Genomic DNA, 25802 nt, shown 5'->3' with positions numbered 1-25802 from the left:
CAACCTCAATCTCTTATCTGTCAGTGTGACCTCTTTAGCTCTGTCCGTCCTATGCCTGAAACCAAAGAGCAAACGGACCTGTTTGAGTCAGGATTTTAGGTTCCTATCAAGGGTGTGTGTGCATCAAATCAAATCAAAATCGAATTGTATTTGTCACATGCGCCGGATACAACAGGTGTAGCCCTTACAGTGAAATGTTTACTTACAAGCCCTTAACAACAATTAAGAAAATATAAATAAAATAAAATAGAAATATAACAAATAAAATAACAGCGAGGCTATATACAGGGGGTACCAGTACAGAGTCAATGTGCGGAGACACCGGTTAGTCGAGGTCATTGAGGTAATATGTACATGTAGGTAGAGGTAAAGTGACTATGCATGGATAATAAACAGAGAGTAGCAGCAGTGTAAAAATGGGGGTGGGTGGGGACAATGCAAATAGTCCGGGTAGCCATTTGATTAACTGTTCAAGAGTCTTACGGCTCGGGAGTAGAAGCTGTTAAGAAGCCTTTTTGACCTAGACTTGACGCTTCGGTACTTCTTGCCGTGCGGTAGCAGAGAGAACAATCTATGACTAGGGTGGCTGGAGTCTTTTGCAATTTTTTTAGGCCTTCCTCTGACACCGCCTGGGAAAGAGGACCTGGATGGCAGGAAACTTGGCCCAAGTGATATACTGGGCCGTACGCACTACTCTCTGTAGTGCTTTGCAGTCGGAGGCCGTGCAGTTGCAACCAGTCAGGATGCTCTCGCTGGTGCAGCTGTAGAACATTTTGAGGATCTCAGGACCCATGCCAAATCTTTTCAGTTTCCTAAGGGGGAATAGCCGTTGTCGTGCCTTCTTCACGCCTGTCTTGGTGTATTTGGACCATGATAGTTTGTTGGTGATGTGGACACCAAGGAACTTGAAGCCCTCAACCTGCTCCACTACAGCCCTGTCAATGAGAATGGGGGCGTGCTCGGTCCTCCTTTTTCTGTAGTCCACAATCATCTCCTTTGTCTTGATCACGTTGAGGGAGAGGTTGTTATCCTGGCACCACACTGCCAAGTCACTGATCTCCTCCCTGTAGGCTCTCATCGTTGTCAGTGATCAGTGATCACTGTTGTGTCGTCTGCAAACTTAATGATGGTGTTGGAGTCATGCTTGGACATGCAGTCATGGGTGAACAGGGAGTGCAGGAGGAGACTGAGCACTCACCCCTGAGGGGCCCCTGTGTTGAGGATCAGTATGGCAGATGTGTTGTTACATACCCTTACCACCTGGGGGCGGCCCATCAGGAAGTTCAGGATCCAGTTGCAGAGGGAGGTGTTTAGTCCTAGGGTACTTAGCTTAGTGATGAGCTTTGAGGGAACTATGGTGTTGAACGCTGAGCTGTAGTCAATAAATCGCACTCTCACGTAGGTGTTCCTTTTGTCCGGGTGGGAAAGGGAAGTGTGGAGTGCAATAGAGATTGCATCATCTGTGGATCTGTTGGGGCAGTATGCAAATTGGAGTAGGTCTAGGGTTTCTGGGATAATGGTGTTGATGTGAGCCAACAAACAACACATTTCACTGCACCTATCTGGTGTATGTGACAATAAAACATAACAACACCAAACTCAATGGTCCAGCAGCAGCTGTGTAATCTATATTCCCTCTTACTGTCTGTATTGTAAGATATTCAATTATCCTGCCCAAGTCATTTCCATGTGGCTATTAGTCTAGACTCTCGATACAGCTACCATCATCACACCGATGTTGACTGACAAATGGGGACAACCATTGTCCCCTCCCTCCCTGCCTCTATTCTCTCCAATAAAGCCAAAACTAGCTACCTCAAATCCCCCCAATAGGAGATTGCCCTTGGGACTTTTAGCTCCACAGTCATTGGGCTGGATCCTGTCACATCCCTGGCCTGGATCCTGTTCTGCCCTGCTTATAGCACACAATATGTCTCACCACTCCCCCCCCCCCCCCCCCCCCCCCCCCCCCTTTACCCCTGGCTGCACTGCTTTCTCTGTCAAACTCTGTTCTGGCACCGAGGGACACACAGCTGGATCGCTACTGACCAAATCGCCCTCTGTTTCGCGCGCTCGCTTATTATTCAGACGTGTTTGTCTTGAGTTCTGCTACTTAGTTTGGCCCTTGTTTGCCTACCACGACACCACGGCAGAATGAGAACACTACTGGACAGTAGCTGGATAAAGTTTGGGCCAGCCGGCAGAGGGTCCATGGATTGGGTGACTGGGTCACCTTCTCCCCCCATGGTGGAGAGACAGTTACAGGTAAGGGATCATCAGCTTGTTGTTACTGAGTGAGTCTGATTCAGTGGTTGTCTTTACATATAGACTGCTGTGAGACCCAGAGAGTTTTGGTAGGCAGCCCGAGTCCTGGAGAGCTGCAGCAGACTTTGACTTTACTTTTTTTGCTTGACACCTAGGAGTAGGTAGGTGGCATAGTGGTTTAACAATCTAATAGCAGACTCAAAATCATTCTGAAAAATACTTTTTTTATGTGGATTGATTTTATTTTATATTATCTTTTATTTTTCCTCACTGGAGGATCGCTGTCCAAGGTACTTCAGCCAGCCTCCACATACTTTGGGCTATACAGACTTTTGCAGGTTACACACTTGCTGTTGTTGGTTGAGTGCTTTAAAATAGTCTTGGATGTCATGTCTATGGTGAGTGCTTGTGAGTGCAGTTCATGTCAGGGCAATGGCAAAGAAAAGCTTTCAGCAGAGTGGAGTGATGTTGATCGGTCTTTAGTCAGTCATCCAGATGAGGATCAGCGTTATCTGAGCACTGAAACCGATTGGTCTGGTGAATTTGGGACACTGATTGTGTCAACAGGGGAATATAACACTCAGGCAATATCAAAAGGCATAAGCTCTATTGAGCCTCTGTAGGATATCTTGATTTCACAACCATGTATGTTCAGGTTTGAGAAGATGGAAAAGGATCAACACCGATCCAGTGGAACACATTACTGATTTTCTGATTTCAATTCTTCAAAATAGTCCTGAATGTATTTTATGGGAATCTTTTTTCTGTCCTTTCAATTTACGTGATTTGTGATTTATTAACCCTTTCCCCTTCAAAACCACCAGGGCTACAACTGGAATGATCTGAACCTCAACCAGGAAGGGAGGTCAGAGCTGCTCCTCTACGTGGTCCTCCCCATCACCTCCCTCCTCATGCTGGGCCTCCTGGTACTCCTGGCCTACTGGAGGTGCTCCTCTCCAAAGCTCAGCCTGGCCCAAATCATCACCCTGGACCTCCAGGACCCCGAGAGCAGCGATGAGTTCCTCTCCTCGCTCACCAGCCACGGCGAACGCCGCACCAGCACCAGCTCTGACATGTCGGACAGTGTGTTCGTCATGGTCTACCTGCCGCCGCCCTACGAGGAGACGCTGACCAAGATCACGCGCGCCACCAGTCTGACCAGCCGGAAAGAGTCCATGAAGATAGAGGACCTGGAGGCCCGCCTGTGTCCGGAGATCAAGTCCAGTGGACGCTACGTGTGACTGGGGAACACTGGGAGTGTCTCTCAAAATGGCACCCTATTCCCTATATAGCCCACATAGGGCTCTGGTTAGAAGTAGTGCACTATGTAGGTAGTAGGGTATATGGTATAATTTCGGACTAGAACTAAGAGATTGCTTTTGAAGGGACCCCATATAGCAAGCTCTTTAGAATAAGGGGATTTCAATGGATTATGTAAAAACATCAGACCTGAGATCATCTTTTGTGGGTACCAGCTTTCTACACAGAGGAGTGTGCAATTGCATTTAAAGCTGGAAGCTGGAAATGGTATTGATTGGCTGTACAGGATACAGTACATCTAGATTATCTAGAGAGGACATATGCGGACTATGTACAAACCGTAGGTTACAGTAGGCAAATAAAACTCCTTCAACCATACAAAACATAATATGCAATTAATTTGCGTTGTTTTTATCTCCGAAATGAAACACATGCTCTCCCATTTTTACTTCCACACATTGTATGAGCCACACCATGCTCACAACACTCCTGTATCTGTGTTGTTTCAGCTTGGTCCCTATTTGGCGACTGAAGAATGTCAATGTGCAAAGTGCAAGAAGGTTACAGAAGTCTTATATGTAATACTGTATGTCATTTGAATTGTATTTATATGTAAGAAGGTACAAAGACCTAGCCCGGGCACCATGTCTTTGACAGGGGTGACGAGGAGTGGAATGTTAGCAAGACTAGTACCCAGGCTTACAAAGACCTTCTCCAGGTTAATAATTCCCTTCATTCCTTGGAATCACATCATGAACGTACTCCTAAAAACCTCAGACCTGATACGTTTGATAGACTACATAACAGATATGCATTCTAATTGACAAGTAATATGTTTGTACAAAGTGTTATATTGTTTTTAAATAAAGAATAAGAAAAATATCTTAGCATGGTTATGATTGAGGGAGTTCCGTCATCATCACTGATGCACCGAGGTTGCGAAGCTATAATCCCATGCTGCCCCACTGTGATACATCTTGGTCATATCATGTAGACTACTGAATGTAGAGGTGAGCTCTCCTTTCCAAACACCTGCCTTACATTACAGCTGTGGTCTTGCTACCTTTCTGAGCAAGATTGTCAGGAAGTGTTAGAAATGTCCATGGGGTCCAACTTGATTTTTTTCCACTTTCGGCCAAACAATCCTCAGGAGCAGCTACAGCATTTCATATTCTACTCTTTGTACCATTTATTCTTGTAAATGATCCGTTTCAGATAACTAGACTATTCATGGAAGTGTTTTTATTTAAAGTGTATTTATTCACCAAAATGTTAATTGCTGTTAATTAACCAATTCATTTGAAAAGTCCTCTAAATTATCACAAAAGCCCAGAATTCTAAACATACTGTATTGTCAGCAAAGTAAATGTGTTTATCTAATCAAAAACCATATGTTAAAAACACAGATTTTCAGGCTACACCATAAAACAATCAAATGGATGGTTATTGGTTACATTGAGAATCAGGCTCCTCTATATGGATTTAAAGAAATATATCAGAAATAAAAGTCATAAAATACATGTCTTTAGAATAAAAAGTCATGCAAAATACATAAAATAAACAATGTTTATATTTCAAATAAAATATTACAGAGAACATTGTTTGGTGCCAAAACATAGCCTCTGGTAAGCTATAAATACACATCCTGTATCCCAAAATGGAAAATAAGACATGCTATTAGACAGGCCACACATGTTGTCTGTTTGGGATCTGAGGTAGGCTTTGTTGTTATATCTACCTCCGTGTAAATGTGTGTGCGTCCATACGTTTGGTTTGTGTGGATGTGATTTCTAGTATCCGCGCCTGCGACAATCCTCCATCCACAATTCTTTCTCAGTTTGTTGGGGGGGAAAAACAAATCCCAGAACCAGCCGCAACCCTTCTTCTTCTCCTCCTTCTTCTTTTTATTATTTTCCTCCTCCATCATTGTCATCCATCCCTTCATCCAGAAGGGCTCGGGTTCCTGTGAACAAAGAGAGTTGGTGAGTCGAAACTACAGGCACCTTAATTGGGGGGGACGGGCTCATAGTAATGGCTGCAATGGTATCGAACACATCAAACACACGGTTTCCATGTGTTTGATGCCATTCCAGTTACTCCAATCCAGACGTTATTATTAGCCCACCTCTCCTCAGAAGCCTCCTGTGGTGGGAAAAAACCTCAGGAAGCCATCACCATCTGCAACCGTTCAATGCTGAAGCTGCAGCTCCGTACAGGACAGACAACATTCAAATTGACCGATATTATCAATGAGACAACACAGAATACAGTGTAGCTTACCTTCTCAAGTGGGGTGAGGAGTAATCTTCATTCTGTCAGCGCTGGCTTTCTCAATGCAAAGCTCCAGCTTGGTCTTGTCTAGGGGACATGGAAATGTGACAAGATAGGACATTTGAACGGAAGTGAAGAGTTCAAGTTGTTCTTGTCCAACTGGTTAGCTGACTGTTACATGTAGCTGTACAGCATGTAGCTGTCTTGGTTGTCCTTGGCGAAGGTCAAGGTAGACCTCAGGTGAGCCATGACCTCTCGGACCATGATATCGCAGACCAGCAGAGACCGTATGTCTGGGTATAGCTGGGCTTTAACCAATGGCCACTCATGGAAAGTCCTGAAGTACTTGCTCCTGATAGAGAGTGAGACGTCTTCTAAGAATTTGGCCATCTTGTCTGGCTCATCGTTGAGCTTCTTCAGAGTGCGTAAGAACAGTCTTTGGTTCTGGTATTTCAGTGCCTCTTTCTGAACCTGGATATGTATGTGCTCTACCATATCATTGCAAAGTGGGACGTCTTCCCATGAACCGTATTGCTGCTTGATTGTACATGAATCTGGGAAGACAGAGTCATATACTTTCCTGACAAGAATAACAGGAACAATGTCAAGGTTTGTCACCTTTGGTTTGTTCCTCTCTGTCTCCATCTGAGCCTGGTCTTGCACAGGCTTTCCCACAGTCCTTTGTGGTTACCTCGAAAACATCAGTCTGTGGGAACTGCTTCAAAAAGGCAGCCTGACTGACATCGAGAGCAAGAGGATTATCAGGCATTGTGCTGCTTGATGTTACAACCTCTTCATCGTCTTCCGCAACAAAGTATTTGGGGTTGATCCAGACTACATCTCTGTTGGAGGAACGAGGCAGAGAAACACGATGGATGTATTCCAACTTGATGTGGTCATTCAGGGGGAAAGCCTTCTGGAACAGTGTCAGTTTCCCGACCCGGGACCCGTAGTGATTGTAGATGGTCTTCCTAAGGTCCTCGGGTAGGTCTACTGCAAAGAGCTTGCTCTCCATAGCCTCTTCGCAGCTCCTAGATATTGGACACTGTGGGCCGAGGACTTGAAGCGGATAGGTGTCACTGATGCCCTTGTACACCATCAGGATCCCCTCACAGATAGCGCTGAGGATGGTGGAGATGATCACCTTGTCCTTCATGGCAACCAGTTTTTTAAATCTTGATTGTCATGCCAAACTGATGTATCATGGCAGTCTGCATGTGCAACACAGTCTGCCTCATGTTGGAGAAGGGAGGGCACAGCTTTTCATCCACAGATACCTGGAATCTTCCTCAAAATGTTAAATGCAACAGAGGCCATTTTAACGACCAGTAAGAGCAGAGCCTGTTGGTCAAGCTGTTTAGTACCGTGTCCGTTCATTGGATGAAGTTTAGATATAAACTTCACTACGAAGTCACTGAATAAGATCTCTGCTAATGATAAATCTAGCAGGTAGAGGACAAATGTTCACCATATCCTGACTAATACATCTTTCCCCTTCGTTGGCAGCATAAATAACAGGCACTGTCTTAGCAATGCATAGACCTACGAGATGAACAATGTACCTTGTCAAGATGTGTGACCCGATTCCCAGTGCTCTCGCCAGCACAGGTTTTGGGCTTAGCACCTGCTCCAGGTTGTTGATGACAGCCGTAGCCACCTCATAAGTGTCAATGCACTGCTGACCGTTAGACAGCTCCTCCTTCTCAGTGACCTCGAGGGAATTCCAGGGAATAGACCACAGAAGAGCTGAAAGGCTTGGGGATCTACTTGAAGAAGCACCTGGGTGAGGATATGCTTGACGGTGGAACCAAGTACCACAATCTGCTTCAGCATGATCTTGTATGCAGTCTTCATCGTGGTCTCAGTGTCTGTGAGGGCCGTTTGGAGTATGGGACATGTGCTAAGGTCAAGGGCCTCAACCGTCTTCTCCTTCACATAGAATAGAAAGAGAGGCATTGTAATGGCTTTACTACCTGCACTTAGAAAAAAAGGTGCTATCTAGAACCTTAAAAGGTTATTCTGCTGTCCCCATAGATAACCCTTTGAAGAACCCTTTTTGGTTGCAGGTAGAACCCTTTATACAGAGGATTCTATATGGAAACGAAAAAGGTTCTACCTGGAACTACAAAGGGTTCTACCTGGAACCAAAAAGGGTACTCTTATGGGGACAGCCAAAGAACCCTTTTGGATCCCTTTTTTAAAGAATGTAGTACATAACAAAAATGCACAAATAAAGGATCCAGTCTTACCTTGTCTACCTGGCTCTCAAGGACCTTCATGACATAACATTCTCAGGATGAGGGAGGATAGGGGATCAGGTTTGCAACGAGGACTTCAGCCTTCTTCTCCTGGGCTTCTCCATCTGCCAGCAGGCTGTTCATGACCTCCCTGACCTCTTGTGGAATCTCCACCTGGGTCTGGCTGAGGAACTCGACCAGGAGCATCTCATCTCACCTGATCTCAGGTTGGGCCTGTTTCTCTGGGATCATATCTCCTGTGTCGCCACTCATCAGAACTGCAGAACCAAGAGGCTCAGGGGAAGGAATCGATGGCTTGGCCTTATCAGTCAGGAGCTGCTGCCCCTCCATGTTTACCTTCAGATGGAAGTTCATACTGTTCCTTTGTGAACTAAAGGTGCAATAACAGGTAAATAAACAGTCTATGTGGGTGGTAGCAATGGTATACTACATATCAATGGTGTACTATAGTTTAGGGAATGAAAAAGTATGAGTATACCTCTCCTGGAGGCTGGTGACATTGGCTTGGTGTCACACTCAGCTCTCTATGAACTTCCTGCTCAATCTCACGAAGTCTCTGGCGACCCTTCACCTTCAGCATCTGTACACACAGTAGGAGTTTAATATTAGCAGTGGAATCACACAGGACATTTTATTTTATGGCCATGACAATGTAATTTTGTTCAGGATATCACAGATTTATAATGAATGTGGTCAGCCCAAAATGTATTAAATAGTAAAGGAGAACATCAAAACAGATGCATATACACATGAGAGCTATTGTATAATTAATGGCAAACTTACCTGCTCATCAAGGTAACAATCGACCCAAGAAGACCCTTGGATGTATGTAGTCATCCATATTTGCTCCAAGTTATCCCCAGGAGACCAGTAAGCTAGAAAATATTTATTTACAGAAAACTCAACTAAAAACTTCAAAACTGTGCTAGAACTAAATCCTAAATAAGAACTAAACAATCAAGCAATTGCAACCAACACGAGTGCTGTATTATAGCAGTCTGAATTCAGAATACATGTGTATGAAGATAGAAGTATAGAATGCTCAAATATAGAACTTTAGAATCTTTGTCAAACATACAGTGAGCTCCAAAATTACTGGTACCCCTGTCTGGGAATGCACAAACAATACTTAAAAAATATAAACAATATAATTATGGAGATAAACTCAAAACACCAATATGTGAGAAATACTGTACTTTATTTATGTTTCAATGGAACCCACCAAAATCATACAATTATTTAATACAAAATACATTTCACCAAAATCAAGGTTTCATAATTATTGGCACTCCTCATTTAGTACTTAGTGCCACCACCTCTGGCAAGGATAACAGCATGGTCTTTTCCTGTAATGTTTGAAAAGGTTAAGGAACACATTTGGAGGGATTTTGGACCATTCCTCTATGCAGATCCTTTCAAGATCCTTCACATTCTTGGGTTTGCTCTTATCAACTGCCCTCTTCCACTCAGCCCACAGGTTTTTGATTGGATTGAGGTCCGGCGACTGAGATGACCATGGCAGTACATTGATTTTGTCACAGAACCCTTTCTGTGTGGATCTTGAGGTATGTTTTGGGTCATTGTCTTGTTGGAAAGTCCACATACGGGCAAGTCCCAGCCTTCTGGCAGATGCAACCAGATTGTCTGCAAAAATTGCCTGATACTTGGTGGAATTCATTACGTCATCAATCTTAACCAGTGCCCCTGGACCTCTGGAATTAAAACAGCCCCAAAACATCACTGACCCACCACCATATTTCACCGTGTGTATGAGGTGCCTCTCCTTGTATGCATCTCTGTTTCGACGCCAAACATGCCAATGCTGTATCTGACCAAAATGCTCAATTTTGGTCTCATCTGACCAGAGCACCTTCTTCCAATCATAATTTAAATGATGTTTGGCAAACTCCAAGCGCTTGCGTCTGTATCTTGGGGTCATTAAGGGCTTTTTTCTGGCAACCCTTCCAAAGAGCCTGTGGTTGTGGAGGTGGCGTCTGAGTGGCGTCTTTTTAAACCTGGTGACCCCAAGACGCCACCAAGGCCTGCAATTCTTTCACAGTGATTCTTGGGGATTTTGTTGCTTCTCTTCTCACAATCCTCCTCCCTATCCTGGAGGGCAAAATGCATTTGCGTCCTCTACCCATGAGGTTTTCAACTGTTCCATATCTTTTGAATGTTTAAATAATTTCCCTGGCAGTGCTCAGTGGTATATTCAATCATTTGTGGATCTTCTTGTAGCCATTACCAGATTTTTGAAGGTCTACGACCATCTGTCCCTTTTGAACTTTTCTTTTCTTCATGGTGTTGGATGACAAAGGGATATTGCATGTGTGTTACCTCATTTTTATACCCTAGTGAAAAAGGAAGTGATGTAATGGCGCAATATAGTTTATTAACTCTTAGGTAAACTTAAATAAGTGGAATTTAATTCCTGGTTTAATTTTGGTAGATGTTATTTACAATAATATTTAAGGGTGCCATTAACTGTGAAACCTTGATTTTGGAGGACATTGATTTTTAATTAAATCAATAAATTATTTTGGTGGGTTCCATTAAAGTTTAGTATTTCTCACGTTGGTATTTTGAGTTCTCTATAATTATATTGTTTATATTTTTTAAAGTATTGTTTGTGCATTGCCAGTCAGGGGTGCCATTAATTTTGGAGCCCACTGTAAGACATTGCGATGTCACCACTAGATGGTTCAAGTGAGCAAAAAATAACTGCGGCAAGGAAAAGTATTCTGAAACAGAACGGTCTTCATTCTGCCTAGTTGTCACAGTTGGCTATTTACTCCATTGTTTTCAAACAAATAATTTACACTTTAAGTACAGTACTGAGACCCCATGTTTTTAAAATATAAAAGTACTTTTGTTTAATGAAACACAATAATATATTTTCAATAAATTGTTCTATTTCATAAAATAATGCTCCCGTACAAATGAATGACAGGTCAATACTTTTATTCTTAACATCATAAAAAATTATTTCCAACAACCACACAATACAGTAATACATTAGCGCTCAATAAAACCTTGAATATGAACAGACATCAGATACAGTTCAAATGTATCACTAGCTGGTAGGGAATTGGTAATAAAACTTGCTGTCTTTATAAATTATATTTGTTTTTATACAATACGTAAGGAACCATAAGGAAAACATTGGCTAGTAGGAACGAGAGTTCAGCCCTTAAAGTCCTTCCCAACAGTTACTTAGATTTGAAAACATTAGCCGAACATAACACAATGTAAAACTAACAATAAGTCATGTTAAATCCTTTAATCAACGAGAACATGATATGACCAAAGGCAGTACTAGAACAGTGGCTTGTCTGTTATGTTGTTTCATGACTGGGGCCTGCCACTGGGCTCTGTTGAGAAAACAACACCCCCACAAGGCAGTCAGTAGCGGTGCAGGCAGAGGGCTCCTCCGCTCCCAGACACAATATCCTGTGGTACCCAGCCTGTGGAACCCAGCACAACACCCTGGAATGAACACACACACATTTTTAAAAATTAATTTCACCTTTACTTAACCAGATAACTTGTTCTCAACTAGACTCTCATTTTACAACCGTGACCTGGCCAAGATAAAGCAAAGCAGTGTGACAAACAACACAGTTTCACATGGAATAAAACAAACATGCAGTCAATAATACAATAGAGAAAGTCTATATACAGTGTGTGCAAATGAGGAAGGATAAGGGGGGTGAGGCAATAAATAGACCACAGTGGCAAAATTATTACAGTATAGCAAATTAAACAATGGGGTGATAGATGTGCAGAAGATGAGTGTGCAAGTAGCGGTACTGGGGTGCAAAGGAGCAAAATAAATGACAATATAGTGATGAGGTAGTTGGGTGGGCTATTTACAGATTGGATATGTACAGGTGCATTGCCGAAGTCAAGGATCAGTAGGATAGTCAGTTTTCCGAGAGTATGTTTGGCCGTGTGAGTGAAGGAGGCTTTGTTGCGAAATAGGAAGCCAATTCAAGATTTCATTTTGGATTGGAGATGCTTAATAGGAGTCTGGAAAGAGAGTTTACAGTCTAGACAGACACCTAGGTATGTGTAGTTGTCCACATGTTCTAAGTCAGAACCGTCCAGAGTAGTGATGCTGGACGGGTGGGTAGAGCATGCATTTAGTTTTGCATGCATTTAAGAGCAGTTGGAGGCCACGGAAGGAGAGTTATGGCATTGAAGCTCGTCTGGAGATTAGTTAACACAGTGTTCAAAGAAGGGCCAGAAGTATACAGAATGGTGTCGTCTGCGTAGAGGTGGATTAGAGAATCACCAGCAGCAAGAGCGACATAATTGATGTATACAGAGAAAAGTTACTCTTAAGTATTCTTTAAACAAGTCAAAGATGAAAGAGTGTTGCGTAGCGATCTGAGTGTGACTTTGTACCATTCGTAGATGTCATCTTTTATGGGTTCAGGCTGCGTTTGGACCCACTGACCGATTGACCACATCTTAACCACATTGCCTATAGCAACCGTCTCCCCTTTACCCTCTCCATCGCCCCCCTCAGCTGGCTCCTCAGGGACTTCCTCGTAGCACAGGAAGTAGCTGCTCGAGAAACACACACGCAGTCACACAGAGGCAGTGAGATGCCATCTGATCGACTGTTCTTAGGCCTGAATTTCAAAATGTACATTGTCATCGAACATCTCAGTTCAAAAGAGTCCCAAAGTTCACTAATATTACAATGATTGTTTATTGGCATGTTCTGCCTTACTTTAACCCTTTCTCTACCCCCCCTCTCACTCACTACTCTGTCTCTGTGGCTCGCTCTTTCCCTGCTACTGGCCTGTCCTCCTCTGGATGTCCTTCCTTCTCGCCACCCGTTTCCTCCTGTAGGCTCTCGCTGGGTCTCTCCACATTCCAGCGCATGCGTTTGTACAGGCCAGTGTGGACCCCAGCCAGGTACGGGGCTAGACGACAGTACCTGTATATGGACAGTCCCACACGGTCTATCTGACACTTGCCAATGTAGAAATGGGAGACACTGGAATGGAGAGAGAGGGAGAATGATAGATACATAAATGGTTGGATGAAGAATTGTGGAATGAATGTCAGACGAATGAGAATAAGGGTTGACAAGTCCATGCATCTGTCCTCTATATACTTGGGTCATACTCCACAATGTTCCATTTGTGCATCTAAATACAGGTATTCAAGAGTAGGTGTTGGTACATAGCGTCGCTGTCTGATGAAAACCTTGCAACTAAAATCGTGTTGAAAGCACTAACTCTCAATGTAATCTGAACGTTTCATGACTCTAGGACCAAGAAAATGTATTCAAAACAGCTTCAGAAATATCAAAATGTAATTTATTTCTTGAAAAGTGTCTGTTTTGGAGATGATGTTTTTACCCGACAGCGGCGATATGCATTTGTATGTGCATCTGTGTGTTTGTGGTGGCTCACAGCCTTCAGATGTTATGTTGTAAGTACCAGAGGAGGCTGGTGGGAGGAGCTATGCCGAATGGCTCATTGTAATGGCTGGAATGGTATAAATGAAACGGTATCAAACACATGGAAACCCCAAGTTTGACTCCATTCCATCTACTCCATTCCGGACATTACAATGAGGCCATCCTCCAACCAGCCTCTTCTGGTAAGTACAGTACCTGGCCGGCTCAGCCTCCTCCAGAGAGAGAAAGTCAAAGGAGGCACAGGTCAAGACCAGCTGCTCCAGCCTCGCACACAGCTTCTGGGAGAAGTCTAACAACTGGAGAGATGGACAAACACATAAATACAGACAGACAAATACACACACTTACTCCATACACACCACTCTCAGTCTACAACGTCGCTCTTGATCCTTCTCTATTAGTTCTCAAACCTCTCCTAAGCCTTTATTCTTGTCCAAAGTTGATTCACAGAGACATTTATGTTGGTTTGAAGTGTAGAATACATTTAATATCAATAAAGAGTGCAAAGGGAAGGGATCACTGCCTCTACCTCACTTTCCAACCAAGGTGCATGAATTAAGGACAGATTCATATGAGTAGGCTTGAGTTGAGGCTCTTACTCGTGAGCGGATGTACATGGGTAGAGGCCTGCGCTGGGGCAGGGTGCTGCGAGCGGTCGACTCCAGGTAAGTGAAGTAGGGCTGACAGGTCCGCAGGAAAGTAGGAACCACGCAAGCAAAGCTTTCCTTCTGCAGAATGTCACTCCTGCAGACAACACACACACGGTTATGTCACAGGACAGGGCTTCATTATGTATTACTTTAACCCCTTTGATAAATAAACACATTTAAACCCTACTAGATGTAATTGCATAGTTAAGCTGCCCTATTCATTGACTCACCTAACCTCTACCTATCATTATCTTAGACTGCATTAACAACTTTCCTAACTGACTCTAACGTTACCTGTATAAAAGGTTTGTTTGAAACTCATCTGCTTTAGTCAGCAGGTACTGGAATTGCTGTTCAATGGGTCTGAGCTTCTGATCCATCATGTTGATATCCTGGCATGACGACATGGACTCCAAATTCGCATCACCTGTGCTGTCCACTTGGTCGCCACATGAGGGCGCCAAAGCACTATCCTCTACATGCGCCACAGAGTCTGAGAAATTTCGGGAAATTATTTGTTGACTTGAGTTTGATTAGCCGAGTCAAATCAAATTGTATTGGTCACATACACATGGTAAGCAGATGTTATTGCGAGTGTAGCACGTTTTTTGGGTACATAATTATTAAGCTACCTAGGCATTTTGACAGTAACTCACCTGTGTCTGGTGATGATTCAGGATTATTTTTCGTCTCCCCCTGTTCCATGCTTTCTTTGTAGCCTCAATACAGCTAGAAGGAATTGACATCTTAAACTATAAATGTAATAACATGTATATAAGAAACTGCCAATATGTTACTATTCCCTCTGCTAAAATATACTGGAATGCAGCCCTAGGACAAGTGAACTGGAACAAAGTATCGCTGTTGTCTGGCAAATATTGTGTATCTAATAAGGTGAAAGAAGTATCATACAAACTCATTAATAGAATCTACCATAGAAAGACCTCTATTAAACACAGATTCAAAATAGTTACTGATAACAAATGTGTATTTTGTGGTTGTGACCCAGAAACTCTTGACCACTTATTTTGGGACTGCTCTAATGTCAGAAGATTTTGGAGTGAGTTAGAATATTTTATTTTAAAATGAACGACAATTAATATTACATTTGAGAGAGTCTGATATTGTTATTTTTTTGATCCAAATGATATGGACCCTGATTTAACTTTCATTCATTTGTTTATTTTTCATGTCTGATTCTTTATCCATAAAATGAAGTGGGCAGAGAACAAACCCCTCTTCACATTGTTTACGATATAATTTAAATATTATTTTGAAATTATCAGTAAGTGTAAAGACCAATTAATAATAACCCATGTTCGCTTTCGGTTGACACCTCGAAATCCTTCATTAGCTAGCTAGCTAGCTAGCTTTAGCTTGTTAGCTAGCTAGCAACTGCAATTTAAGAAACTTTTCTTGTGTGTTGTATTAATTGAAAACTTCACAAGTTGTTACAACTTTCTACGGGTACTTAGCCAGTATTTTCACGAATTGAGGATAGTTAGCTATTAACTAACTAAGTTACACCTACGCCACTTTCCCCACTCCTCTGAATCATTGTAGAGCTCATGTGCGGCGCCTTACACCGTCGGTCCAAGAACTTGACAAGTACGGTTTTCAACTGGTCTCCGTCTCTAGCCTCCTCTCTTTCCCTTGGCTTCTACATCTGACGCTCAGCCCCGTCTCAACTGAATTTGTCAGTCTGCAGGCTAGCCTAGCGCGATAACTACTACCGTGAGCGCGTGAAGCAACCACTAGAAAAAAAGCGAGCGGAGCCCTTTGCTGGCCGAAACATGCACAAAACCTCTTGACAGTTATGTGGGCTTATTTATATACATAATTGGAGATAGACAACCATTCTGCCTATGCAGACTAATAAATCAATTATTGCAAAATGACAAACAATTACCATATATCTTACACCACTGTCATTGTCAAGCTAAATATCATCGTTTGTTGGACAACACTGGTATGAAAAAAATATGCTTTGATTTGTCAATATTAGTATCCATACTAGCTACATGAATATAGTTATTCTAACTCTAGTATACTAATTCTGTTATTCTAACTCTATTATTCTAACTATCAAAAGTTCAGAAGTTAGTGTGCGGAGTGCAGACTGATGACAATCGGCTCGACATCGATTGATGTCTCTTTCGGTTCTTGCCACCAGAGGGAAACATTGATATATAAAACCCCATTGAATCAACGTGATTTGGGTTACGTTAGAAACTTTTTTAGAGATTTCGTAGATGATCAGAAAATGTATTAATCTCCCGGCCTGGTCACTGTGCGCTGTTGTAGTTGGCGTAATAGTGTATGTTGTCATGACATAATACATGAGCCTATGACGCAAACGCAGTCAACAAATTATTAAATTGATTGGCTCAGTTGAGTTGATAGTTTGCATAGGACAGTCATCCTCATGTTCAAAGACATTACTTTGCCTGGACAAGATAATTCTGTGTAACTGTAAGTATTGTATTAAAATGTTCAAACATTTTATAAAAAATGTGTTTGTTTATTATTTTTCTATCGTTGTACAGGTCCAATCTGAAGGATGTCTTAAATAAAATGGGTAAAAGTCATAAACGGTTGAGGAGAGTTCGTCTAAAGGTAATTCTCATATACGAATAAAAACATGTTTATCTGTGTGTCTCCGTAATGGGGAATTGTTTTTGTAGTACAACCATATGCCAGAGGTTTTAAAACCTCTCCTAGAGGACCCCCAGACATTCCACTGTATTCCACAGCTAGCACACCTGATTCAACGTGTCAACTAATCATCAAGCCCTTGGATAGGTTTTAATGAGGTTTGCTTGTTTAGGGCTACAACAAAATAGTGAAACGTTTGGGGTTCCCCAAGGAGAGGGTTGAAAACCACTGGCCTATGTAAAAACAGACTGATATGCTTTATGGTTGGAAAGGAGGACTCAAAATGGAGGTCTCAAGTGTAATTTTGTTAATTTTGTACCTATATCCCAGGCTGGGACCCTCCAAGCTAGTGTTGGAGAACAGGTGCTCCAGACAGACGACCATGATGGACCAAGGCTGCCAGCACTGGTGGACTGCACCAAGAAGAGCCCCCTGAAGGTTAGAAATTGCTTTGAGTTTTGTTGCAAAACGTTTTGAACAGTTCAGAGTGAAATATGTATCTGTTCAATTGGAAAACATTCTAAATGTTTTGCAATGTTAGGCATGTTGAATACACTCCAGGAAAACCTCTCAGAGCAGACTGGTTGGCTCTAAGCAACACCCACCTACTTCAATTGTTTTGTTTTTAATTTAAAAAAAAATGTATTTACCTATTTTTTTCCCCCAATTTTGAGGTATCCAATTGGTAGTTAATCTTGTCTCATCCCTGTAACTCCCGTACGGACTTGGGAGAGACAAAGGTCAAGATCCGTGTGTCCTCCGAAATACAACCCAAACCTTGACACAATGCCCACTTAACCTGGAAGCCAGCCGCACCAATGTATCAGAGGAAACACCGGGCTACCCTGTCAGCGTGCACTGCTCCCGACAAGTTCATCCCTGGCGGCCAAACCCTCCCCTAACGACGCTGGGCCAATTGTGCGCCGCCCCGTGGGTCTCCTGGTCGTGGCCAGCTGCAACAGAGCCTGGACTCGAACCCAGAATCTCTAGTAACACAGCTTAGACCACTGTGCCACTTGGGAGGCCACATCCACTCAGAAATTATTTGCATTCATTGGACATCTATTTTGATTGGTTTGTTAGTCAAGTGGATAGTGCTGACATTCATATGCTAATGATGTATAGGGCTAAGACACGCTTGTCCATTTTTGGTCACTGAATGTTGCTCAACGTTCCGTCTTGCTGAACGCGCCCCTGGTTGTATAAGGACGCTTTGTTTTGACATTTTTACGTGGTTTTAACTGAGAGACCAGTTGGTTGAAATCTAGTAATATGTCATGTCCTCAACCAGAAATGTGTTTAAAACGAGATAATGATGCATGGGTCACTTACTAATTAGAACCAATAGCATTGGAATTCTGATTCTAATTCTGATTCTAATTCTAAGGTTAACCCTTATGTCACTTAGTACCACCATGCCTATGGTGAAATAGGTGGTTTCTATGGTGATATGATTTTGCTGCTGTCGATGTTTCTCTCAGAACTTTGTGCCGAAGCCCCCACAAGGCCCCAGGCTGAGCAATCAGGCAATGATGGCCAAGGTTGAAAAGAACGCCAGAGAGGCCATTGAGCCCAGAAGGGCTAGGGAGACCAATGCAGAGGCAAAAAAAACAAGCCGCCAAGTCATTGGTGTGTTGGCGCTGCCTCCACCTCTTCTATCTCCGACAACCAGTTACAGTGAGTATTGATCACCACTTCCAAAATACCTGGATTTATTGATATAATTATAAAAGGACATACAGTATGGTGGAAGGATCAACTAATGACTCGACTCTCCTCTTTCTGTAGGTGTCCTGCCAGCTATCAAGAAGGGCACTAAAGTGACGAAGGTGGAGACAACAGGTGGGTTTTGGTGACACAGTGGTTATTCAATAGAATCGTTGCCGTGGTTACTAGCTTGTTCGGTGGTAATTCTTATAGTCTTCTGTTTCAGAGCCACCAGACCCCCTGACACCTGAGGATGAGGTGAGAATGAACTCCTCTCCATCTGTTGATGACCCCCTGACCCCAGAGAGTGATGTCACCTCCGATGCCACTTCTCTGGCGGACCCACCCCGTGAGATGACACCTGAGAATGTAGAGGAGGCGTTCTCTCTGGAGGACTTCCTGAAGTCTCACCCGTGAGTACTGCTCTGAACCATGTTATGTGCAGTAGAAAAAATATAATCTAGGAGCCAGTCTACTCACCAAGGATTCTTGTTGTTTGTTTTTTATTTTCCAGTCAGAGAAAGCTCATCAGGAAGTTCCTCAAACAAAAGGTAAGTCCCCCATTTCTACTTCTTTACTGACTTGAATCATGCCAACAACAACAACAAAAAACGTGTACCTTAAAAACTAAAAGGAAATGCTGTCACTTAAAGTTGTTGTTTTCCGTATTTCTTTCTAAGAATGTGACCATAAAAGACCTGGAGTACATGTCCTATGTGGTCCTCCTGCCAGCGATAGCTCTGCTCAGGAGCTACAGTCCAGAGTCATCCCACTCCTCCTGCCGAGGGTCAGGGGTGCTGAAGATCGTCTCGGAGATGTTCCGCTGGCGGAGCTCTGAGCCGAAGGGGAGGCTCTGGGGCGGGCAGCCCCCCACGTCCAATTCTGAGACAGACAAGGAGCTTCAGGGTATAGCAGACATGGCTGTGAGTAACATCCTGAGGAATGCCCAGGACGACTTCTTCTCCTCTGGTGTGAATGACCTGGAGACGATCAATCCAAACATCACTCTGACCAAAGAGAGGCTCTCCAGCATCTTCTCAGAGCTGTTCAGGGATGCCTGTGAGAGTGCCCAGGAGGCTGCCAGACGGATCCACCACATGTCTGGAAGAGGCAACAACAGCCGGAATGGGAGTCGGCCTGGGTCGTCACAGGGATCGAGCAGATCCATCATGCCAGAGTTGCTGTTAAACCTCTGTCAGCTGGCAGAGTGTGTGGATGCTCAGCCACTATATCTGGAACATCCAAGTGTGTCCTGCTCCAACAGAAGTGGCCTGCACCCCCTTCCAGAGCAGGGCTGGATGGAGGAGCATATTGGCTCAGCCCTAGGTCAGTTGTCCACCATTAAAGCAGACATGGGCGAGTTAGAAAACTTCACCAGACCTCTGCCACTGGAAAATGGAGACAACAGCTCATCCAACAGGTTGTCAGGGCCATCCACTGCCTCATATCCATCCACCTGCCTGTCTTCTCCAGATGTGACCTCAGAGGGAAGGGCCCACTACACCATTATGGCCTTGGAAACCCTCCAGGAGGGGGAGGACAACAGCTGGAGTCGCTCTGGGTCATCACAGAGATCAAGACGGTTCAACCTGTGTCATCAGGCAGAGGAGCTGGAGAGGGTTTACCTCCAGAGAGACACACTCCACTCCAGCGTCAGTGTGGGAGAACTGGGGTCAGTGAGGAGGGCCAAGGGAAGGGATGTCCATAAAGCCCTCAGCGAGGGGTCCCTCCCTGTCTTTGCCCTGCTCAGGGAGAGGCCAGGGGAGATTTGGCCGACAAGCACTTGGGACATGGAGCACAACCAGCCTCCCAGCACTCCCACATCCAGCAAGGAGGATTTGTGGGACACCGACTCCACCTGGTCTCATGGGGTTGGGGAGGAGGAGGGGGCAGAGCCTCGTGTGAGGTTGGCAGCTATGTCGGAGGGGGGCAGCTCCCAGATCCTGACCTCCCAGACCTCCACCTCACTCTCCAATCACGACAAGAGGGCACTAGGTTAGTTATTATGTAGTCTTGTCTCCTTTTACCCCATTGTTATTGTTGTTATTGCCATTTACACTGTGACCAAGATGTTTTGGGGTGAGGGCGTTGTCGATGGGGGGAGGAAGTATTTTTCTACACTCTGCTGACGAGTATTTTTCTCTGTTCATACAGGAGTAATAAAGGCCTAGTTCACTAATTTTGTGAGAAAAATAATAATAATTTACACTGCTCAAAAAAATAAAGGGAACACTAAAATAACACATCCTAGATCTGAATGAAATATTCTTATTAAATACTTTTTTCTTTACATAGCTGAATGTGCTGACAACAAAATCACACAAAAATGATCAATGGAAATCAAATTTATCAACCCATGGAGGTCTGGATTTGGAGTCGCACTCAAAATTAAAGTGGAAAACCACACTACAGGCTGATCCAACTTTGATGTAATGTCCTTAAAACAAGTCAAAATGAGGCACAGTAGTGTGTGTGGCCTCCACGTGCCTGTATGACCTCTCTACAACGCCTGGGCATGCTCCTGATGAGGTGGCGGATGGTCTCCTGAGGGATCTCCTCCCAGACCTGGACTAAAGCATCCGCCAACTCCTGGACAGTCTGTAGTGCAACATGGCGTTGGTGGGTGGAGCGAGACATGATGTCCCAGATGTGCTCAATTGGATTCAGGTCTGGGGAACGGGCGGGCCAGTCCATAGCGTCAATGCCTTCCTCTTGCAGGAACTGCTGACACATTCCAGCCACATGAGGTCTAGCATTGTCTTGCATTAGGAGGAACCCAGGGCCAACCGCACCAGCATATGGTCTCACAAGGGGTCTGAGGATCTCATCTTGGTACCTAATGGCAGTCAGGCTACCTCTGGCGAGCACATGGAGGGCTGTGCGGCCCCCCAAAGAAATGCCACCCCACACCATGACTGACCCACCGCCAAACCGGTCATGCTGGAGGATGTTGCAGGCAGCAGAACGTTCTCCACGGCATCTCCAGACTGTCACGTCTGTCACATGTGCTCAGTGTGAACCTGCTTTCATCTGTGAAGAGCACAGGGCGCCAGTGGCGAATTTGCCAATCTTGGTGTTCTCTGGCAAATGCCAAACGTCCTGCACGGTGTTGGGCTGTAAGCACAACCCCCACCTGTGGACGTCGGGCCCTCATACCACCCTCATGGAGTCTGTTTCTGACCGTTTGAGCAGACACATGCACATTTGTGGCCTGCTGGAGGTCATTTTGCAGGGCTCTGGCAGTGCTCCTCCTGCTCCTCCTTGCACAAAGGCGGAGGTAGCGGTCCTGCTGCTGGGTTGTTGCCCTCCTACGGCCTCCTCCACGTCTCCTGATGTACTGGCCTGTCTCCTGGTAGCGCCTCCATGCTCTGGACACTACGCTGACAGACACAGCAAACCTTCTTGCCACAGCTCGCATTGATGTGCCATCCTGGATGAGCTGCACTACCTGAGCCACTTGTGTGGGTTGTAGACTCCGTCTCATGCTACCACTAGAGTGAAAGCACCGCCAGCATTCAAAAGGGACCAAAACATCAGCCAGGAAGCATAGGAACTGAGAAGTTCAGTGTTGCTTCCTAAGTGAACAGTTTGATTTCACAGAAGTGTGATTGACTTGGAGTTACATTGTGTTGTTTAAGTGTTCCCTTTATTTTTTTGAGGAGTGTGTATGTATGTGTGTATATATATATATATATATATATACACACACACACACACACACACACACACACACACACACACACACACACACACACACACACATATATTTATCGGGGGTGCAGCACCCTCGACACCCCTACTTCCTGCAGCTATGACTGTGCTGTTTTACCGTCTCCTTTTTTCTCTTCTCTCTCCTGTTTTTTCTACTTTTCTGTAAAGTGTTTTGTGACATGTTGTGTGTGTGAAGCAACACTTTAAATAAATGTTGATTTGACTAGAGGCCATCTGCCAGGTCCTGACTGCCTGGATGGAACAGATGCTGAACAGGACCTGCAACGACGTTTACATGGCCAGTGTCATCATCCAGAAAGGTCCATTTATAACCTGTTTACCATTATGACCAGTATTAACCCTGTAATAACCATATAATAACTTGTGTATTAACCAGTGTATTACCATTATAGTAAATGTACTAGATACCGCATAGTGCTATTCATGGATATGGCTTTGAACCAGTTCAAAATTTGAGTGTGTTTTATTAGGATTGGATTCTGGTGCCAGGGACAGTTTCCCTGACACTCCGTGTCCTTCTTCATCAGAGGAAGAAGATGAGGTGGTCGCGAGTGTCATGACTTTCTTACACTCGGAGCCCTCCACCTCAACCAAGGCAGCACAGGCAGCTCCTGCAAAGACCCTGGCGGTCAACCCCTGTCTGGATGAAGATGAGGTAGTCCCCAGCACCTCCATGATTGAGGGCTCCCTAACGACCACTCAGGCAGCATGGGCAGCTTCTGCACAGATCTTGGAAGAAGAGGTTGGGGGAGCTGATGTCTGTGAGGTGAGTATTGGCTCCCTGACCCCCACCGAGGCCAGGCAGGACCTCCTGGAGAAGATTCCCTCTCTCCTGCCGGGTGAGATCCTCATCGAAGAGGACATCCCCCTTCTCAGCACTCCCAGGGACACCGTTATGAGCCCCCAGACCCTGAAGCTCATCCTCCAGGGCATCATGCGCCGACTGGAGTCCTCAGAGTCCCCCCAGGCTAGGAGGGCCAACGACCCCTTCAGGCTGATGAAGGATCTCTTTCTGGAGGTCCAGCATGCCCTTAAGTATGCTGACATCTCTGTCCTCTTCAGCCTGGAGGAGAGCATCCAATTCAGGGGGGAGGATGCAATGAAGGCTATCGTTAAGGCTGCGGCTAAAAGGTTGTCCCTGCGCTCGGACTCTAACCGGGCTCAACTGCGCGCCGTACGCTATGGTGGCGAGGGAGCCATCTATTGCATGGCAGACACCATCGCAAATGTCATAGACGACCACGCCCAGGACTGGAGTTCTGACGGCCATTTTGGAGCAAGTAGGAGCCGTGGTAGTGGGAGGTCACGCTCCTCCTCAAGCTCCTCAAAGAGTGACATCACCCTCACAGAGGAACTCTTGGCCCAGGGGGAAAGCCTGGAAGAGGACCAAGAGGATGTGGCTGCGATCGACGACAACAAGAAATGTGACTCTGCTAGCTTGGAGAAGGCCAGCTGCAGCTCCCTCTCCATAGACCTTGTGGACAGCACCTCCACACAGGTAAGCAGAGTACCATTAACCAGTAGGTTGTTAAGTTATTGTAGCTTTTTGATTGAGGCACCAACTCATATCTGTTTCTCTCTCTAAGAAGACAGGGAAGGACGAGGCAGTGAAGGAAGGAGTGAGGAAGTCAGGAGATTGGAAGCGTGTTTGCAAGAAGACCCTGAAGAAGAACAAGATGGCTCCCCTTGGCACTGATGGTAAGTTCTCCTTTCTGTTAGTCAACATGTCTATATGTCTTCAACAAAATTATATTATTTCACCACATTGTAATGTTAGGGCAAGAGACTATGATGAAGTTATCAGGGTCTTATTCATTAAACGGCAGTAACAGGGAGGAACTTCCATGAACTAAAATAATTGTGTTTTTGTTTTCCGTTGCAAAAGTTTATTTTACGATTTGCCCTAGTAGATCAAATCAAATCAAATTTACTTTGTCACTTACACATGGTTAGCAGATGTTAATGGGAGTGTAGCGAAATGCTTGAGCTTCTAGTTCCGACCATGCAGTAATATCTAACAAGTAATCCAACAATTGATGTCATCCCCTGTTCTCTGTCACCTGTTCAGATACTGTGGCTGATGAGCCAGGAAAAAAACAGTGTCTCCTCCTGCGGATTACAGCTGCCCTGGCAAACTTATTTTGCTTCCCCTGCAAAAAGAGAAGTGGTAAAAAGTTCAAGCCATGATGAATCCCCCCATAGCCCAGCCCAGACCTATTTAATTAAATAAACATGTACTTGCATCTATTTTGAACCTCTTTTTTTAGTTTTTAATAAGCCTATTGTAGACTTCAAATTCTTAAGTGCAAATTGATGTGAGTACTGCATCAATATTATGAGTTCACTGTGCGAGTCATTTTTGTCCATCTAGGCTTTAACACTTTTAAGTGTATTGGTATTGACACAATAAGAGTTACATTTTAGAATTTTCTAATTTGGTCTTTCTGAGGGAATACATCTGCAATATACTGTTAATAATGTTAATTGAAAATGAAAAATACTTCTGGAAATGTACAAAGTAGAATAAATCATGTTCTTGCCTTTGACAGTTTAGATCATTCAAGTGTAATAACTTCAGGGTTGTGGCGGTCACAGTCTTTTATGACGGCCACCAAAGTCCATCCTGCTTCCACCACTCGCTCGCACTAGTCCAATATTTTCACCTCTCCCTACCGGAACCTAATCGAGTAGCTGGCCCGGCGCTCATGAGAGATTTTGTTCTGGGGTGCAGAAATTATGGAGGTCAAAACAAGATCTATGGCTGCATTTACACAGGCAGTCCAATTCTGATATTTTCCACTAATTGGTATTTTGAGGAATCAGATCAGATCTTTTGCCAAGAATTGGGCAAAAGATCAGAATTGGACTGCCTGTGCAAGACTGTCATGCAGGACCTGTCATGCAGGACCTGACCAGGAAAAAAATCTGATTTGATAAACGGTCAAAGGCAAGAATATGATCTATACTACTTTGTACATTTCCAGAAGTATTTTTCATTTTAGATTAACATTATTATCAGTATATTTTAATTTTTTTTTTTTTATTTCACCTTTATTTAACCAGGTAGGCAAGTTGAAAACAAGTTATCATTTACATTTGCGACCTGGCCAAGATAAAGCAAAGCAGTTTGACGCATACAACAACACACACATGGAGTAAAACAAACATACAGTCAATAATACAGTAGAAACAGGTCTATAAACGATGTGAGCAAATAAGGTGAGATAAGGGAGGTAAAGGCAAAAAAAGGCCATGGTGGCAAAGTAAATACAATATAGCAACTAAAACATGGGAATGGTAGATTTGCAGTGGAAGAATGTGCAAAGTAGAAATAAAAATTAATAGGGTGCAAAGGAGCAAAATAAAATAAATACAGTAGGGAAAGAGGTAGTTATATGGGCTAAATTATAGATGGGCTATGTACAGGTGCAGTAATCTGTGAGCTGCTCTGACAGCTGGTGCTTAAAGCTAGTGAGGGAGAAAAGTGTTTCCAGTTTCAGAGATTTTTGTAGTTCTTTCCAGTCATTGGCAGCAGAGAACTGGAAGGAGAGGCGGCCAAAGAAAGAA

General features: G+C 44.1%; 4 protein-coding genes and 1 pseudogene across 7 annotated transcripts; 3 read left to right on the top strand and 2 right to left on the bottom strand.

The window, feature by feature from the left end:
- Positions 1-2154: 2154 nt before the first annotated feature.
- Positions 2155-4399, top strand: LOC118940387 (small integral membrane protein 28). The gene is made up of 2 exons (XM_036949557.2): positions 2155-2265; positions 3090-4399. The coding sequence occupies exons 1-2, from the start codon at positions 2155-2157 to the stop codon at positions 3504-3506; spliced, it is 528 nt and encodes a 175-aa protein (XP_036805452.1). The 3' UTR covers positions 3507-4399.
- A 1571-nt stretch (positions 4400-5970) lies between these two features.
- LOC149975711 (uncharacterized) lies at positions 5971-8075 on the bottom strand (annotated as a pseudogene).
- Positions 8076-10998: 2923 nt separating this feature from the next.
- On the bottom strand, positions 10999-15948 carry LOC110493588 (UPF0575 protein C19orf67 homolog). Of its 4 annotated transcripts, none has more exons than XM_021567944.3 (8): positions 15673-15948; positions 14798-14870; positions 14436-14634; positions 14091-14235; positions 13687-13787; positions 12826-13062; positions 12462-12623; positions 10999-11540 (listed from the first exon to the last, which is right to left on the bottom strand). In XM_021567944.3, the coding sequence occupies exons 2-8, from the start codon at positions 14844-14846 to the stop codon at positions 11390-11392; spliced, it is 1044 nt and encodes a 347-aa protein (XP_021423619.1). In that variant the 5' UTR covers positions 14847-14870; positions 15673-15948; the 3' UTR covers positions 10999-11389. The 4 variants fall into 4 exon arrangements, with proteins under 4 accessions (XP_021423619.1, XP_090060825.1, XP_090060826.1 ...); XM_090204699.1 differs by having other exon boundaries at positions 15726-15944; XM_090204700.1 differs by lacking the exon at positions 13687-13787 and having other exon boundaries at positions 15673-15943.
- A 3195-nt stretch (positions 15949-19143) lies between these two features.
- LOC110495122 (uncharacterized) lies at positions 19144-22563 on the top strand. Its single transcript, XM_021570462.3, has 2 exons — positions 19144-20498; positions 22442-22563. Exons 1-2 carry the CDS (start codon positions 19211-19213, stop codon positions 22561-22563), a joined length of 1410 nt encoding a protein of 469 aa, XP_021426137.3. The 5' UTR covers positions 19144-19210.
- Positions 22442-24482, top strand: LOC110495154 (uncharacterized). The gene is made up of 3 exons (XM_021570484.3): positions 22442-23733; positions 23825-23933; positions 24304-24482. Exons 1-3 carry the CDS (start codon positions 22792-22794, stop codon positions 24420-24422), a joined length of 1170 nt encoding a protein of 389 aa, XP_021426159.2. The 5' UTR covers positions 22442-22791; the 3' UTR covers positions 24423-24482.
- Positions 24483-25802: the final 1320 nt, after the last annotated feature.

This window comes from Oncorhynchus mykiss, chromosome 17, assembly GCF_057628025.1.
Source record: "Oncorhynchus mykiss isolate SJ-2025 chromosome 17, ASM5762802v1, whole genome shotgun sequence".
Lineage (NCBI taxonomy): Eukaryota > Metazoa > Chordata > Actinopteri > Salmoniformes > Salmonidae > Oncorhynchus > Oncorhynchus mykiss.
This window is presented reverse-complemented; position numbering and strand designations above follow the sequence as displayed.

What these genes read in the sequence shown, in the direction of transcription:
- LOC118940387 (XM_036949557.2), top strand. Translation starts at nt 2,155, where the DNA reads ATGAGAACACTACTGGACAGTAGCTGGATAAAGTTTGGGCCAGCCGGC. An exon ending in TGGTGGAGAGACAGTTACAG is followed by an intron (nt 2,266 to 3,089) that starts GTAAGGGATCAT and finishes CAAAACCACCAG; the next exon opens with GGCTACAACTGGAATGATCT.
- LOC110493588 (XM_021567944.3), bottom strand. Translation starts at nt 14,846, where the DNA reads ATGGAACAGGGGGAGACGAAAAATAATCCTGAATCATCACCAGACACA. An exon ending in CAAACAAACCTTTTATACAG is followed by an intron (nt 14,236 to 14,435) that starts GTAACGTTAGAG and finishes TGTTGTCTGCAG; the next exon opens with GAGTGACATTCTGCAGAAGG. An exon ending in CCATGTACATCCGCTCACGA is followed by an intron (nt 13,788 to 14,090) that starts GTAAGAGCCTCA and finishes CCATCTCTCCAG; the next exon opens with TTGTTAGACTTCTCCCAGAA.
- LOC110495122 (XM_021570462.3), top strand. Translation starts at nt 19,211, where the DNA reads ATGTCCTATGTGGTCCTCCTGCCAGCGATAGCTCTGCTCAGGAGCTAC. An exon ending in TCACGACAAGAGGGCACTAG is followed by an intron (nt 20,499 to 22,441) that starts GTTAGTTATTAT and finishes TGATTTGACTAG; the next exon opens with AGGCCATCTGCCAGGTCCTG.
- LOC110495154 (XM_021570484.3), top strand. Translation starts at nt 22,792, where the DNA reads ATGACTTTCTTACACTCGGAGCCCTCCACCTCAACCAAGGCAGCACAG. An exon ending in TGGACAGCACCTCCACACAG is followed by an intron (nt 23,734 to 23,824) that starts GTAAGCAGAGTA and finishes CTCTCTAAGAAG; the next exon opens with ACAGGGAAGGACGAGGCAGT. An exon ending in GGCTCCCCTTGGCACTGATG is followed by an intron (nt 23,934 to 24,303) that starts GTAAGTTCTCCT and finishes TCACCTGTTCAG; the next exon opens with ATACTGTGGCTGATGAGCCA.